A 13,584-nucleotide genomic window follows, 5' to 3' on the forward strand; every position below is an offset into this window, starting at 1 on the left:
ATGTTTACTATGCCTTTCCCCTTGCATGTAGCATTGAACAGGTCTTTCATTCAAGCAGTCAAACCACAAAAAGACATACTAGTAACTGAAAATATTCTTGTGTATATAAATTGTGTAGGCTCTATGAAAGATACGTATACACAATTTACTGATGAGCCAAACATTAATACCACTCACAAGTAAAGCTAATAACGTCGCTCATCACCTAACAAGGCCACATGTTAAGTTCTGGGTAGATCAGATGGTAGGCAAACAATCAATTCTCGTAGTCAACATATTGAATGCAGGAGAAATGGGCAGGAGTAAAGACCTGAGCGACTTTGACAAGGGTCAAATTGTTATGGTCAGATGACAGGGTCAAAGTATCTCTGAAATGGCAAGGCTTATGGGGTGCTCCTGGTCAGCAGAGGTGAGTACCTACCGACAGTGGTCCAAGGAAGAACAAACCACAAACCAGTGACAGGGTGTTGGGCGCCCAAGGCTCATCGATGCACTAGGGCAAAGAAGGCTATCCCGTCTGGTCTGAACCGACAGAAGGTCTACTGTGGCACAAGTCACAGAAAGTTTTAATGATTTAAGGAATGTGTCACACAGTGCATTGCACCCTGCTGATATGGGGCTGCGTAGCTGCAGACCTGCAGGTACACCCCTTTATGGCAATGGAATTCTCTTAGCAGGACAATGAGCCCTGCCACACTGCACACATTGTTCGGGAATGGTTTGAGGAGCACGGTGAAAAGTTCAAGGTCTTTCCCTGGCCTCCAAATTCCCCAGATCTCAATCCAATTCAGCATCTGTGGGATGTGCTGGACCAATAAGTCCAATCCGCAGCATCTCCACCTTGCAATTTACAGGACTTGAAGGATCTGCTGCTAATGTCTTGGTGCCAGATACCACAAGACACCTTCAAGGGTCTTGTAGAGTCCATGACTCTGCAGGTCGGTGCTGTTTTGGTGGCACGCGGAGGACCAACAGCATATTATGCAGGAGGTCATAATGTTTTGGCTCATTCGTGTATATCATCCAGTAATGACTAGACTAAATAATCTTTGTCCTTTGATAATGATTTGGGTCGAATTTAATGGAAAACTATGTGAGTTGAGCTCCATGGTGCTGCAGAATTTTGAACAGCCTCCGGAGATGGCAAGTCCACGTTGTGTGCATATGTACCTTAAAATATTTGTTTCAAATTTTAGAACATGCTATGTCATCCGCCAGACAGGTGCGAGACACACTTTAATTAACCTTGCAGCTCCCACTTTACCAAAGTTGTGTTGAGAAATATGTTTGAAAAGACAAAGAATATTGTGCAACGATCAGGCCTATTTATATCTGAAAGAAAATCCTGATATATATCAATAATCATCTGGAAAATCTTCCAATTATCAATATGTGAAAACGGCATCAATCCCAAGCCTAGTATTTGGACATACACCTTAAGTATGACAATTAATCGTTAAAGCCCAAAAAAAAAGCCAGCAAATTCCACCCATCCATCTTCTATGCCTGCTTGTCCTATGTAGGGTCGCGGGTAGTGCTGGAGCCCATCCCAGCTGTCTTGGGCTGAAGGCAGGGAATCACCCTGTACAGGCTGCAAGTCCTTCACAGGGCTAAGACACACAGACGTACACACTCACACTCTCACCTACAGGCAATTTCGAGATCGATATTCACCTTATTCAGCCCGGAACCTTTTCCGCGCTCAGCTCTTCCAAATTTTGTCATCTATCTTCCTGTTTGTATTGAAGCTACAGAAAAGTCAATCAAAATGGATTACGTGTGGGAGCACAGAAAATATTTTTCACGAAGGGTTGATAGTGAGAGTCTACAGCACCTCTTTACTATGTGAAAATGCTAGTGAGGTGTTTTTTCTGTTACTCTAAATCAGGGGTCGGCAACCTATGGCATGTGGAGGGGTAATCACTGGCACGCCAGCAACGGTGAGAGAGGAGTAGGCCATTTTATTTATAGAAATTCCACACCTGCATTCCAGTCTACATCTTAATGTAATCCTTCCTCATGATCACACAGTGTGTTTTCATGAGCTGAACGGGAGGCTAAACAAAAACCTAAAATGTGACGAGACTGCATTTTACCCAACAGACTCGTGAAGCACGTGAAAGCCATTCGCGCATCACGAGCCGGCAGCGCTTCACATTAGGTTAATCACGCGAGTAAATGCGCCCGCTTTGCTTCGGTCAGGTTGTACGGAGGACAGCCTACATTCCGTGTTTCATTTGTTTCTTTTTGCTTTCAGAACAACATGTGATGTAATAAGGAAAACACCACTATTAATCCTTGAGATTTCCAACCCAGCATACAGGTACACCCTCCTTAAACTATAGTCACACTCCAAATTACATTAAACGATTAAAAGAGAAAACAAAGATTTTTGAACCCCACGATGTGGGTTCAAGTCTATTCCAAATATAAATTAAACCTGGAAATAAAGTTATAGGATTTTGCAGGTGCCATTTACCAAAAAGGGCTAAATACTAGTTGGTTGGCTTGTAACGTGTGAATGGCTTGCACACTCAGCGCGAGTCTCATCACACTTTAATAGTGTTAAGTCTCCCATTCAGCTGATGAAAATACGCTGCATGATCATAAGGCAGGATTACATCAAGATGTAGATTGGAATGCAGGTGCGAAAAACATCATAAATAAAATAGCCTGCTCTTCTGTCACTGTTGCTTGCATGCTAGTGATTACATGATTACAATGACATAAGAAATATTTAAGATTCCACACAATTTCGTGATCAGTAATCAAATAAGCAAATCTGTGACATTAACTGTGTTAACTCATTTTGTACAAAAGGACAGGTTTTCATCAAAGCACTTAAGATGCACTGTGAAAATTCAGCGTGCCGTCAGCACAACCATTGACCATCAAAATAAAAAAACGGCACTCCATGTTAAAAAGGTTGCTGACCCCTGCTCTAAATGTTTGCTTTTTCAGACACCCAAGGAGGTAAATTGGACATGGCAGATCACATTCAGACAGCTATGACACACTGCACATTTTCATAATGCAAGCGTTTAATTGTTATACATGTAATTCTGCTTAATTTTTTGGTATCAACTTGCTAATTTGTGTTAAAATGTGTAGTTGATATGAAATTTCCAACAGTGACAGCTCGTATTATTAAACATGCAAGTTCAACATTAAAGAAAATTGCAATTGTACTTTCCCTTTTATTTATATAATCAATCAAAAATATATATGTATGTATGTGTATGTGTTTTGCTTTTATTTATAGATGATATATATATATATATATATATATATATAGATGAACCTTCGCCCCAGTCTGAGGTCCAGAGCGCTCTAGAGCAGGTTTGCATCAAGGATGTCTCTGTACATTGCTGCATTCATCTTTCCCTCAATCCTGACTAGTCTCCCAGTTCCTGCTGCTGAAAAACATCTCCACAGCATGATGCTGCCACCACCATGCTTCACTGTAGGGATGGTATTGGTCAGGTGATGAGCGGTGCCTGGTTTCCTCCAGGTTCATATATTATATATATATATATATATATATATATATATATACACACACACACACACACACACACACACACACACAGTGCATCCAGAAAGTATTCACAGCACTTCACTTTTTCCACATTTTGTTGTTACAGCCTTATTCCAAAATGGGTTAAATTCATTATTTTCCTCAAAATTCTACAAACAATACCCCATAATGACAACGTGAAAGTTTGTTTGAAATCTTTGCAAATTTATTATATAAAAAAATAAAAAATAAAAAAAAAAAAAAAAAAAATCGCATAAGTATTCACAGCCTTTGCCATGACACTCAAAATCTCTTTCTTGTTTAGTCTCTAAGCTCAGGTGCATCCTGTTTCCACTGATCATCCTTGCGATGTTTCTACAACTTGATTGGAGTCCACCTGTGGTAAATTCAGTTGATTGGACATGATTTGGAAAGGCACACACCTGTCTATATAAGGTCCCACAGTTAACAGTGCATGTCAGAGCACAAACCAAGCCATGAAGTCCAAGGAATTATCTGTAGACCTCCGAGACAGGACTGTACCGAGGCACTGATCTGGGGAAGGGTACAGAAATATTTCTGCAGCATTGAAGGTCCCAATGAGCACAGTAGCCTCCATCATCCGTAAATGGAAGAAGTTTGGAACCACCAGGACTCTTCCTAGAGCTGGCTGCCTGGCCAAACGGAGCGATCGGGGGAGAAGGGCCTTAGTCAGGGAGGTGAGCAAGAACTCGATGGTCACTCTGACAGAGCTCCAGCATTTCTCTGTGGAGAGAGGAGAACCTTCCAGAAGAACCATCTCTGCAGTACTCCACCAATCAGGCCTGTATGGTAGAGTGGCCAGACGGAAGCCACTCCTCAGTAAAAGGCACATGACAGCCCGCCTGGAGTTTGCCAAAAGGCACCTGAAGGACTCTCAGACCATGAGAAACAAAGATTGAACTCTTTGGCCTGAATGTCAAGCGTCATGCCTGGAGGAAACCAGGCACCGCTCATCACCTGGCCAATACCATCCCTACAGTGAAGCATGGTGGTGGCAGCATCATGCTGTGGGGATGTTTTTCAGCAGCAGGAACTGGGAGACTAGTCAGGATTGAGGGAAAGATGAATGCAGCAATGTACAGAGACATCCTTGATGAAAACCTGCTCTAGAGCGCTCTGGACCTCAGACTGGGGCGAAGGTTCATCTTCCAATAGGACAACGACCCTAAGCACACAGCCAAGATAACAAAGGAGTGGCTCCGGTACAACTCTGTGAATGTCCTTGAGTGGCCCAGCCAGAGCCCAGACTTGAACCCGATTGAACATCTCTGGAGAGATCTGAAAATGGCTGTGCACCGACACTCCCCATCCAACCTGATGGAGCTTGAAAGGTCCTGCAAAGAAGAATGGGAGAAACTGCCCAAAAATAGGTGTGCCAAGCTTGTAGCATCATACTCAAAAAGACTTGAGGCTGTAATTGGTGCCAAAGGTGCTTCAACAAAGTACTGAGCAAAGGCTGTGAATACTTATTACATGTGATTTTTTTCATTTTTAATAAATATTTAAATAAATTTGCAAAGATTTCAAACAAACTTCTTTCACGTTGTCATTATGGGGTATTATTTGTAGAATTTTGAGGAAAATAATACACACACACACACACACAGAATCAACGTTTAACCTCACTATTACTCCTCCCAATCCCCAACCCCACCCTGACCCTTAACAACATCCCTGTGGTCACAAATGATTATAAACACACAAAAAAATTATAATAAATATATATACACATATATGATAATCAACTTTAGAGGCAACACCTCTAAACACATCTATATCCACAGTAAAACAAGTCCTACATTGACATAACCTGAAAGGCTGGTCAGCAAGGAAGAAGCCACTGCTCCAAAACCACCATAAAAAAGCCAGACTACAGTTTGCAAGTGCACATGGGGACAAAGATCTCTCTTTTTGGAGAAATGTCCTCTGGTCTACTGAAACAAAAATTTAACTGTTTGGCCATAATGACCATCATTATATTTGGAGGAAAAAGGGTGAGGCTTGCAAGCCGAAGAACACCATCCCAACCGTGAAGCATTGGGTTGGCAGCATCATGTTGTGTGATTGCTTTGCCACAGGAGGGACTGGTGCACTTCACAAAATAGATGGCATCATAAGGAATGAAAATGTTGTGGATATATTGAAGCAACATCTCAAGACATCAGCCAGGAAGTTAAAGCTCGGTTGAAAATGGGTCTTCCAAATGGACAGTGACCCCAAGTATACCTCTAAAGTTGTGGAAAATGGCTTAAGGACAACAAAGTCAAGGTATTGGAGTGGCCATCACAAAGCCCTGACCTCAATCCGATAGAAAATTTGAGGGCAGAACTGAAAAAGTGTGCACGAACAAGGAGGCCTACAAACCTGAACCATGTGGAAGGCTGCCAAAATGTTTGACCCAAGTTAAACAATTTAAAGGCAATGCTACCAAATACTAACAAAGTGTATGTAAACTTTTGACCCACTGGGAATGTGATGAAAGAAATAAAAGCTGAAATATATAATTCTCATTACTATTCTTCTGACATTTCACATTCTTAAAATATTTCTTAACTGACCTAAGACAAGAAATGTTTTATATGATTAAATGGCAGGAATTGTGAGTTTAAAAGTATTTGGCTAAGGTGTATGTAAACTTCTGACTTCAAATGTAGATTGCAAAGTAAGAGGGAATTATAATACAAAAATACAAAATAAGTAAAAATAGAAGCAGTGTCGTTGTGAAATAAAACAGAGCCATATCTGACGTTCAGCTTGAGCCAAACTTGCCTGTCAGAGCGTCTAAAAAGGAAACACCCCGGCATTATATCTTTAATGCATCCTTTATTAAAGTTCAAATAATAAGGAAGTGAGGTCAGAGCCACTTATATGAGTAGCATGAAAAACAGCACGAGAGAGATTCAAACTTCTCCCGGCTGAAAAACTATCTCGTCCGGAGATGCTCATCCCTCGTGCGCGCTTGCTGCAGCTAGATTATAACATGATGGATCGCAATGTAGATAATCATAACATACACTATATTGCCAAAAGTATTCGCTCACCCATCCAAATAATTGAATTCAGGTGTTCCAATCACTTCCATGGCCACAGGTGTATAAAATGAAGCACCTAGGCATGCAGACTGCTTCTACAAACATTTGTGAAAGAATGGGCCGCTCTCAGGAGCTCAGTGAATTCCAGCGTGGTACTGTGATAGGATGCCACCTGTGCAACAAGTCAAGTTGTGACATTTCCTCGCTACTAAATATTCCACAGTCAACTGTCAGTGGTATTATAACAAAGTGGAAGCGATTGGGAATGACAGCAACTCAGCCACGAAGTGGTAGGCCACGTAAAATGACAGAGCGGGGTCAGCAGATGCTGAGGCGCATAGTGCGCAGAGGTCGCCAACTTTCTGCAGAGTCAATCGCTACAGACCTCCAAGGTTCATGTGGCTTTCAGATTAGCTCAAGAACAGTGCGTAGAGAGCTTCATGGAATGGGTTTCCGTGGCCGAGCAGCTGCATCCAAGCCATACATCACCAAGTGCAATGCAAAGCGTCGGATGCAGTGGTGTAAAGCACGCCGCCACTGGACTCTAGAGCAGTGGAGACGCGTTCTCTGGAGTGACGAATCACGCTTCTCCATCTGGCAATCTGATGGACGAGTCTGGGTTTGGCGGTTGCCAGGAGAACGGTACTTGTCTGACTGCATTGTGCCAACTGTGAAGTTTGGTGGAGGGGGGATTATGGTGTGGGGTTGTTTTTCAGGAGCTGGGCTTGGCCCCTTAGTTCCAGTGAAAGGAACTCTGAATGCTTCAGCATACCAAGAGATTTTGGACAATTCCATGCTCCCAACTTTGTGGGAACAGTTTGGGGATGACCCCTTCCTGTTCCAACATGACTGCACACCAGTGCACAAAGCAAGGTCCATAAAGACATGGATGAGCGAGTTTGGTGTGGAAGAACTTGACTGGCCTGCACAGAGTCCTGACCTCAACCCGATAGAGAACCTTTGGGATGAATTAGAGCGAAGACTGCGAGCCAGGCCTTCTCGTCCAACATCAGTGTCTGACCTCACAAATGCGCTTCTGGAAGAATGGTCAAAAATTCCCATAAACACACTCCTAAACCTTGTGGAAAGCCTTCCCAGAAGAGTTGAAGCTGTTATAGCTGCAAAGGGTGGGCCGACGTCATATTAAACCCTATGGATTAAGAATGGGATGTCACTTAAGTTCATATGCGTCTAAAGGCAGGTGAGCGAATACTTTTGGCAATATAGTGTATGTGTCCCTGTGTGTATCTTATCGTGAAGAAAATTTGATTTTCAAGCTCTATTAAGAGAGAGTTAAAGATGAATCGAAGTGACCAAAAAGGTGAGAGAGTGTAGTCTTATCCCATTATACAAGGCAAAAAAATTGGTTTTAGATTTGTCTTTTTTGGTTTGTTTTCCATTATAAATATCTAAAATTCCTACATTTATTTTAGGTGCTATACTGCAGAAGAAAAATTTATTGGAGAATGTTGAATATAATATTCAATATTTTATTATTTTTTTAACATCTAAAAATCCTTAAAACAAGAAACATTTACCTGGCTTATATTCAATTCCATTTACACTTATATTCAAGATACATTCTCTGATACAATCTCTGAAAGCAAGTCTAAATATCTTATGTTGCTTCAAGTAAATTTATAATTTAAGGATTTTTAGATCATTTTAAATTAAAAACAAGACACAAACACTTGATAATGACTTTTTGCAGTGATTTTTTTAATGAATTAATAAAAATTCAAGTATTTGTTTTCCTTGTAATTCAGTAAATGTCATTTAGAGATATTTTTAAAAGATGACTTTGTCATCTTTATTGTTAGTAAGCATATTTAATACATCCTTTTAACTTAGGGCACAAGCCGAATAGTCGGTTAAGAGCTAATGATTAATTGTTGGAATAATCGCCCAAATAGTCAAATAATTGTTCTAATAATCATTAGATTAGTCGATTATCAAAATAATCGTTAGTTGCAGCCCTATGTGTGTTAGAGAGTCTATAGTAGAGTTAGGGTACTCCAGCACAGACTCGGACTTGAGTCTAAGTCACAAGTCCAATTTTAATGGACTTGGACTTGTCACATACTCGGATGCATTTTTACTTGGACTTGACTCGGAATCGAGCCTTTGGGACTTGGGATTTTTTTCTGAGTCCAGCCGAGTCCATAGCATTTGTGATGCAAAGAAATATAAAAAAAAATAAAAATAACAAAACAGAAATAAATGAACACATCTCTGTCTGCATGCAGCTGTAACTGATGTCGTAAACGTAGCCAGAGTTTATTTCACCATGTTAAGCAAACACATGCACACATGCGCAAACATATGAGTGTGCACAGGCACACTCATCAGTCAACCAATAAGCTTGAATGATACTACGGAGACTACTGTATAACATCATTTACCAAGGTGGCTGGCACGACGAAAACATAAGACAGATATGTAGTTAATGTACTAGAGACTAAACAAGGCAGTTTCACAACTGCTAAAAATCGCACGCGCCGTTTGTGTAGCCAAGACGGTGCTCGCATCGCGGTTTCATCGTGGTTAAGAACTTCAAATCAAGAACTTCACTGAGTCAAGTCACCCTAATCATGTCTCTCACAGTTTACTATAAACAACATATCCAAATAAAAATTCAGAAAAACAGTATTAATATTGGGCTATCAAGTCTTTTTAGGCGTAATGTAACCACACATGTAGGCTTCTGTAGTCTCTTGTGGTCCTCGCAGTGTTGTCAGCTTGAAATGGTCCATAATAAATTGCTTTATGAATGAACTAACTTTTTAAGTAGTCTAAAATGGAAGCAGACAGCAACCCTAAACAGATAAACAGCACCTATTTATTATTGATTTATTATTTTCAAAGCATTGACGAGCAGCTCTTTTACAGCATTTGTCCACCATTCACAACATTCAACCATCATTCACAACATTCAACCATGCACAATAAAATATTAACATATTTTTGGCAGCAAACTGTTTTGTTTATAATTTAATTGTAGACTATAAAATGTATTATTCGATGGCAAAGTTTATGTATGAAGCAAAATTTCATGTAACGAGATGAATTTAGTTATGACGTTTTTATTTTTACGTTTTTTTTATTTTTTTATTGTAAACCACCGGGTAACTTATGCACATCTATTTTTTAGCCTATATCTGACAATTTTGAAGGACAATTCTGTTAAATATATGACTCAGTATTATATTTCTCCATGTTTCTGCAGTTAAAGAAGAGCTCAGTGACATTTTCTTTGGTTGGTATTTAAAGATTTCATAATGATTGCAGACCAACGCAGCTGAGGCTCTAGCAAATATCAAATATTTAATCTTCAGCGGCAGCTGCTGTGAGATACACAGGGACGCATCAGGGTTTAAGGTGCATGAGCAGTGCGCGAACTGCCCCGCATTGTGCCGTTTTCCACTAATTAACTAGACAATCATGTCCGTATTAAATGGTCCTAATATTAGCAGTGGGCTTTTCCAGTGTTTTTGGATGTAACTTTTGCAGACAAATCGTGAGATGTAGCTTTTTAGCGAGTTCTAATTACTACTGTGTTGACTCATTTTTATGTATTTTCCCAAACCAGTCGGCAGATAGAGACTCAGAAAGAAATCTCAGTATACACTATTATTTCTTTAGATGGGGATAGCTTTAGATTAAACTAAGCTAAACTGAAAAGGACAAACTGAAAATTAAGCAGAAATAAAAACTCAATTAAAATTAGAAACAATAATAACACTGGTTGTAATGACAAACGCAGCTTTCGCTTTCTTTAGTCTATGTTTGTTTTTGTCAAGTTTTAGTTACATTTATACTGACAAATTGTTTTTCTTAGTTGTGAAGGTTAAAATAAGCTTAAAATATTGATGTTGAGTTTACATTTACAATTTTCATTTAGATTTAGACTCGACTCGGCCTGTTATGGACTCAGTCTGGAGTACAACTCTGCCCCTTTTGGACTCTGACTCGATTGTTTAAAGACACGGACTTGACTTGGACCCAACACTTGTTTATAGAACTATGGCTGAATCACAGCTGTGCTGATATCAGGGTTCCCACCTTTTTTTAACCAATGAATGTCCATGACACTTCCAGTTGTTTGTGATTTCTGGAAACCGATTTGAAATGTTATTCTGATTCAGACTAATTTGCTAATAAATAATTCCTACCAGTTTGTGAACCATTTTGACCAGTTAACCGAAAATAACCTACTCAAAAGAAGAATTTGCTCACAAATAGGATATCACTATGGCTTGCAAGCAAGTTCTACACTACACAAGCTGTAACCAATAGCAATATTTAGATGATGAAATACTTTAGAGCAGAGCGTAACCAGAAAAATTTGTATTCACTATAGCCATTTCCATGACTTTCCCAAGATTTTGTTAACTTTCATGAGTTTTCCAGGCCTGAAAAAACACAATTGTAAAATTCCTTTATATTGGGACTGGAAACCCTGTGATATTCACTACAACAACACGCTTGCTCATGTGATATTGCTTAATAGCAGCAGTCCTGGAAATCTAAAAAAACAAATTTGCTTGGTTGAAATGGAAAAAGATTCTGAATTTAATTAATAATGAATACATTTTAATTAGTGGCATCCTTTCTCTGGGTAGTCACTTTCACTGTAAATGCATCCTGCTGTCAGTGAAATATAATAAGTTTGATGCAGCACATTTATCTTTACATAGTGCTATTGAATTACAGGATACATTTACAGCATGAGCTGTCATTTTCTCCATACCTTCTCAATCCCTCCTTCTTATCATCTCGGTTCAAGCACATGTCTAGATGTTTATTAATGTGCTGCTCGGAGACACCCACTCCACAGACAGGACACTCAACTGCAATGGAAAATAACAGACACACACACAAATACACCAAAATGATTAAAAGCACAATCCAAAGATAAAGGTATATTTTCTCTAGAAGATAAGAACAGTCGACAAAAATGTCGACTTGAAATGCATTATTTCCAGATGTGTTGAAACAAACTTGAACGGGTCTGAAAAACTGTCAAAACAGAGTATTATACATACTACGAAGAAAACAAATCTGTGTATTAGGGGACAAAGAGACAACCATTTTTGGGAAAAACTAGGACTGAGTGAACATTAGTTAATAGACTAGATTTGTACACGTTCTAGAGAAAATGTGAGTGGTGCTTGCATCCACCATTAGTAAAACTTAATATTTCAAATCTGCTATGTTTGGAATGTACCAAACGCAAAAAAACAAAAACATTTTCAATCAAAAGAAAATTAGAAATTTTATCCAACATTAAAATATTTTTTTTATGCATAACATAGCCAACTAAGAAGCACACGTCACCTTTTATCCCTGCCTTGATGCTTTGTGATGTGGAGGGGAAAACTGGTACATTCATCTTCTCCTCTTTCACCATTCCTGTCGTATCCTCCACACTTTCCTGCTTGAGGCTGTGGGGCTGCTGAACGTGCACCTCCATAGGTTCTTCTTTGACTGGAAGGTGATGCTGAAGACTCGTTTGGGCCCCTGACAGAGTGGTCGCGGAAGCCCTTTTCTGGAAAAATTGACTGAGGGTGGTTGCTTCCTTTTTCAAGCCCTTTTGTCTTGCTGCTTTGCCTTTGAACATCATCGCTGGGGTTTGAGGGGAAATGGGAGGTGATTCAAAATTTGACTGACACAGCTGTTGCCTGGATAGAGGAGACAAAAATGTTGATTTATTAAAAAAAATCCTGAAAAATGTTAGGGGCATTCAATAAAACTTTGTTTCAAAACCTAGTGAGACGCAAATGTAGGCAGTGAGGCACCTCACTGGTTTTGTAACAGCCAATAACTTCAGCAGTGTAAAACCTTTCAATTGCTCTTGTAACCAGAGTATAGCTAAACTCAGCCAAGGACAAGAAAGAAGTGTTGCTTAAATCACCGAGATGACAATTTGTGAGAAATTATTTTAATTTTTTTTGTGAAACATGCGAGCGTTCAAATATCTCGGCTTCCTTACTGAAGGAGAGTGGGAAACGAAATAAAGAAAATTAAATTAGGGGTGGGTGAAAAAGTGAGATAGAGTACATAATGGAGAGAAAAAGAGAGTGAAGCAGACAAGCAGGCACCTGTCAGTCTTACTATCTTGAAAACATGGAAAGCCAACAAACACAGCAAGTGGTTTTAAGGCCATTACACAGCCATAAATTGGAGTCAATGAGGTGTGAAAACTCCACTTTCCATACTGAAACCTTCTTTTATTTGTCTTTTGTGTGAATGTTAAAGCAAGCTCACACATTTTTATTTGTTGGTCTTTTGTAAACATCTTTGATCATTTTGGAGGCGTTTCCGGCGATGTACACCGTGTTTTAAGAGCGGTACAAACGCAACTTTCAAAAACGCGTCTCATTCTGCTGCTGCCACTGACTGCGAGAAACACATGCAGTCATGTGTAAACTGGGAAAATGTGAGATGTGAAGATCAGCATCTCTGCTTTGGCCTGTTGAAGCACCCAACATCACCTTATATTGTATTACCCTTGAGTATTTAGATTTCAGTGTCGATTGTCACAATATGATTCAAGCTTTGCAAAGGAACTGTTATTGATAGATGGGGCAGTTAAAATTGGACTACTGTACAAAATCACTTAAGTAACCAATTTAATTCATGAATATTTCATGACTGTTTGATAGTTCATGCCGTGCTTGAGTGAACAGTTTGATACATTCAGATGAAATGTGTTGTGTGAACATTGTGTTAACCCTGAAATGCAGTATTATGATGTTGTGGTCTTGTGGAGGGTTAATTTTCTTTGGATTGCATTTCAAATATGCCTGTATTAGAAGGGCTGCATGATGTTAGCATGAGTGGTGGTGGCGTAGTGGGCTATAGCACATAACTGGTAATCAGAAGGTTGCTGGTTCAATCCCCACAGCCACCACCATTGTGTCCTTGAGCAAGACACTAACTCCAGGTTGCTCCAGGGGTATTGTCCCTGTAATAAGTGCACTGTAAGTCGCT

At 39.7% G+C, this 13,584-nt stretch overlaps 1 protein-coding gene across 11 annotated transcripts in view; it reads right to left on the minus strand.

Moving 5' to 3' along the window:
* Positions 1-13,584, minus strand: part of LOC127446557 (E3 ubiquitin-protein ligase RAD18-like) — a 90,817-nt gene that overhangs the window by 62,582 nt on the left and 14,651 nt on the right. For all 11 annotated transcript variants that reach the window (XR_007898225.1, XR_007898224.1, XM_051707569.1 and 8 more), the window contains exons 5-6: positions 11,929-12,272; positions 11,342-11,441 (exon numbers count right to left, since the gene is read on the minus strand). Coding sequence is in view for 9 of the 11 variants with exons in the window: in XM_051707569.1 (XP_051563529.1) it covers positions 11,342-11,441; positions 11,929-12,272 (444 nt within the window). In the remaining 2 variants the exon portion in view is untranslated. The remainder of the gene's footprint in view (positions 1-11,341; positions 11,442-11,928; positions 12,273-13,584) is intronic.

This window comes from Myxocyprinus asiaticus, chromosome 9 (assembly GCF_019703515.2).
Source record: "Myxocyprinus asiaticus isolate MX2 ecotype Aquarium Trade chromosome 9, UBuf_Myxa_2, whole genome shotgun sequence".
NCBI lineage: Eukaryota > Metazoa > Chordata > Actinopteri > Cypriniformes > Catostomidae > Myxocyprinus > Myxocyprinus asiaticus.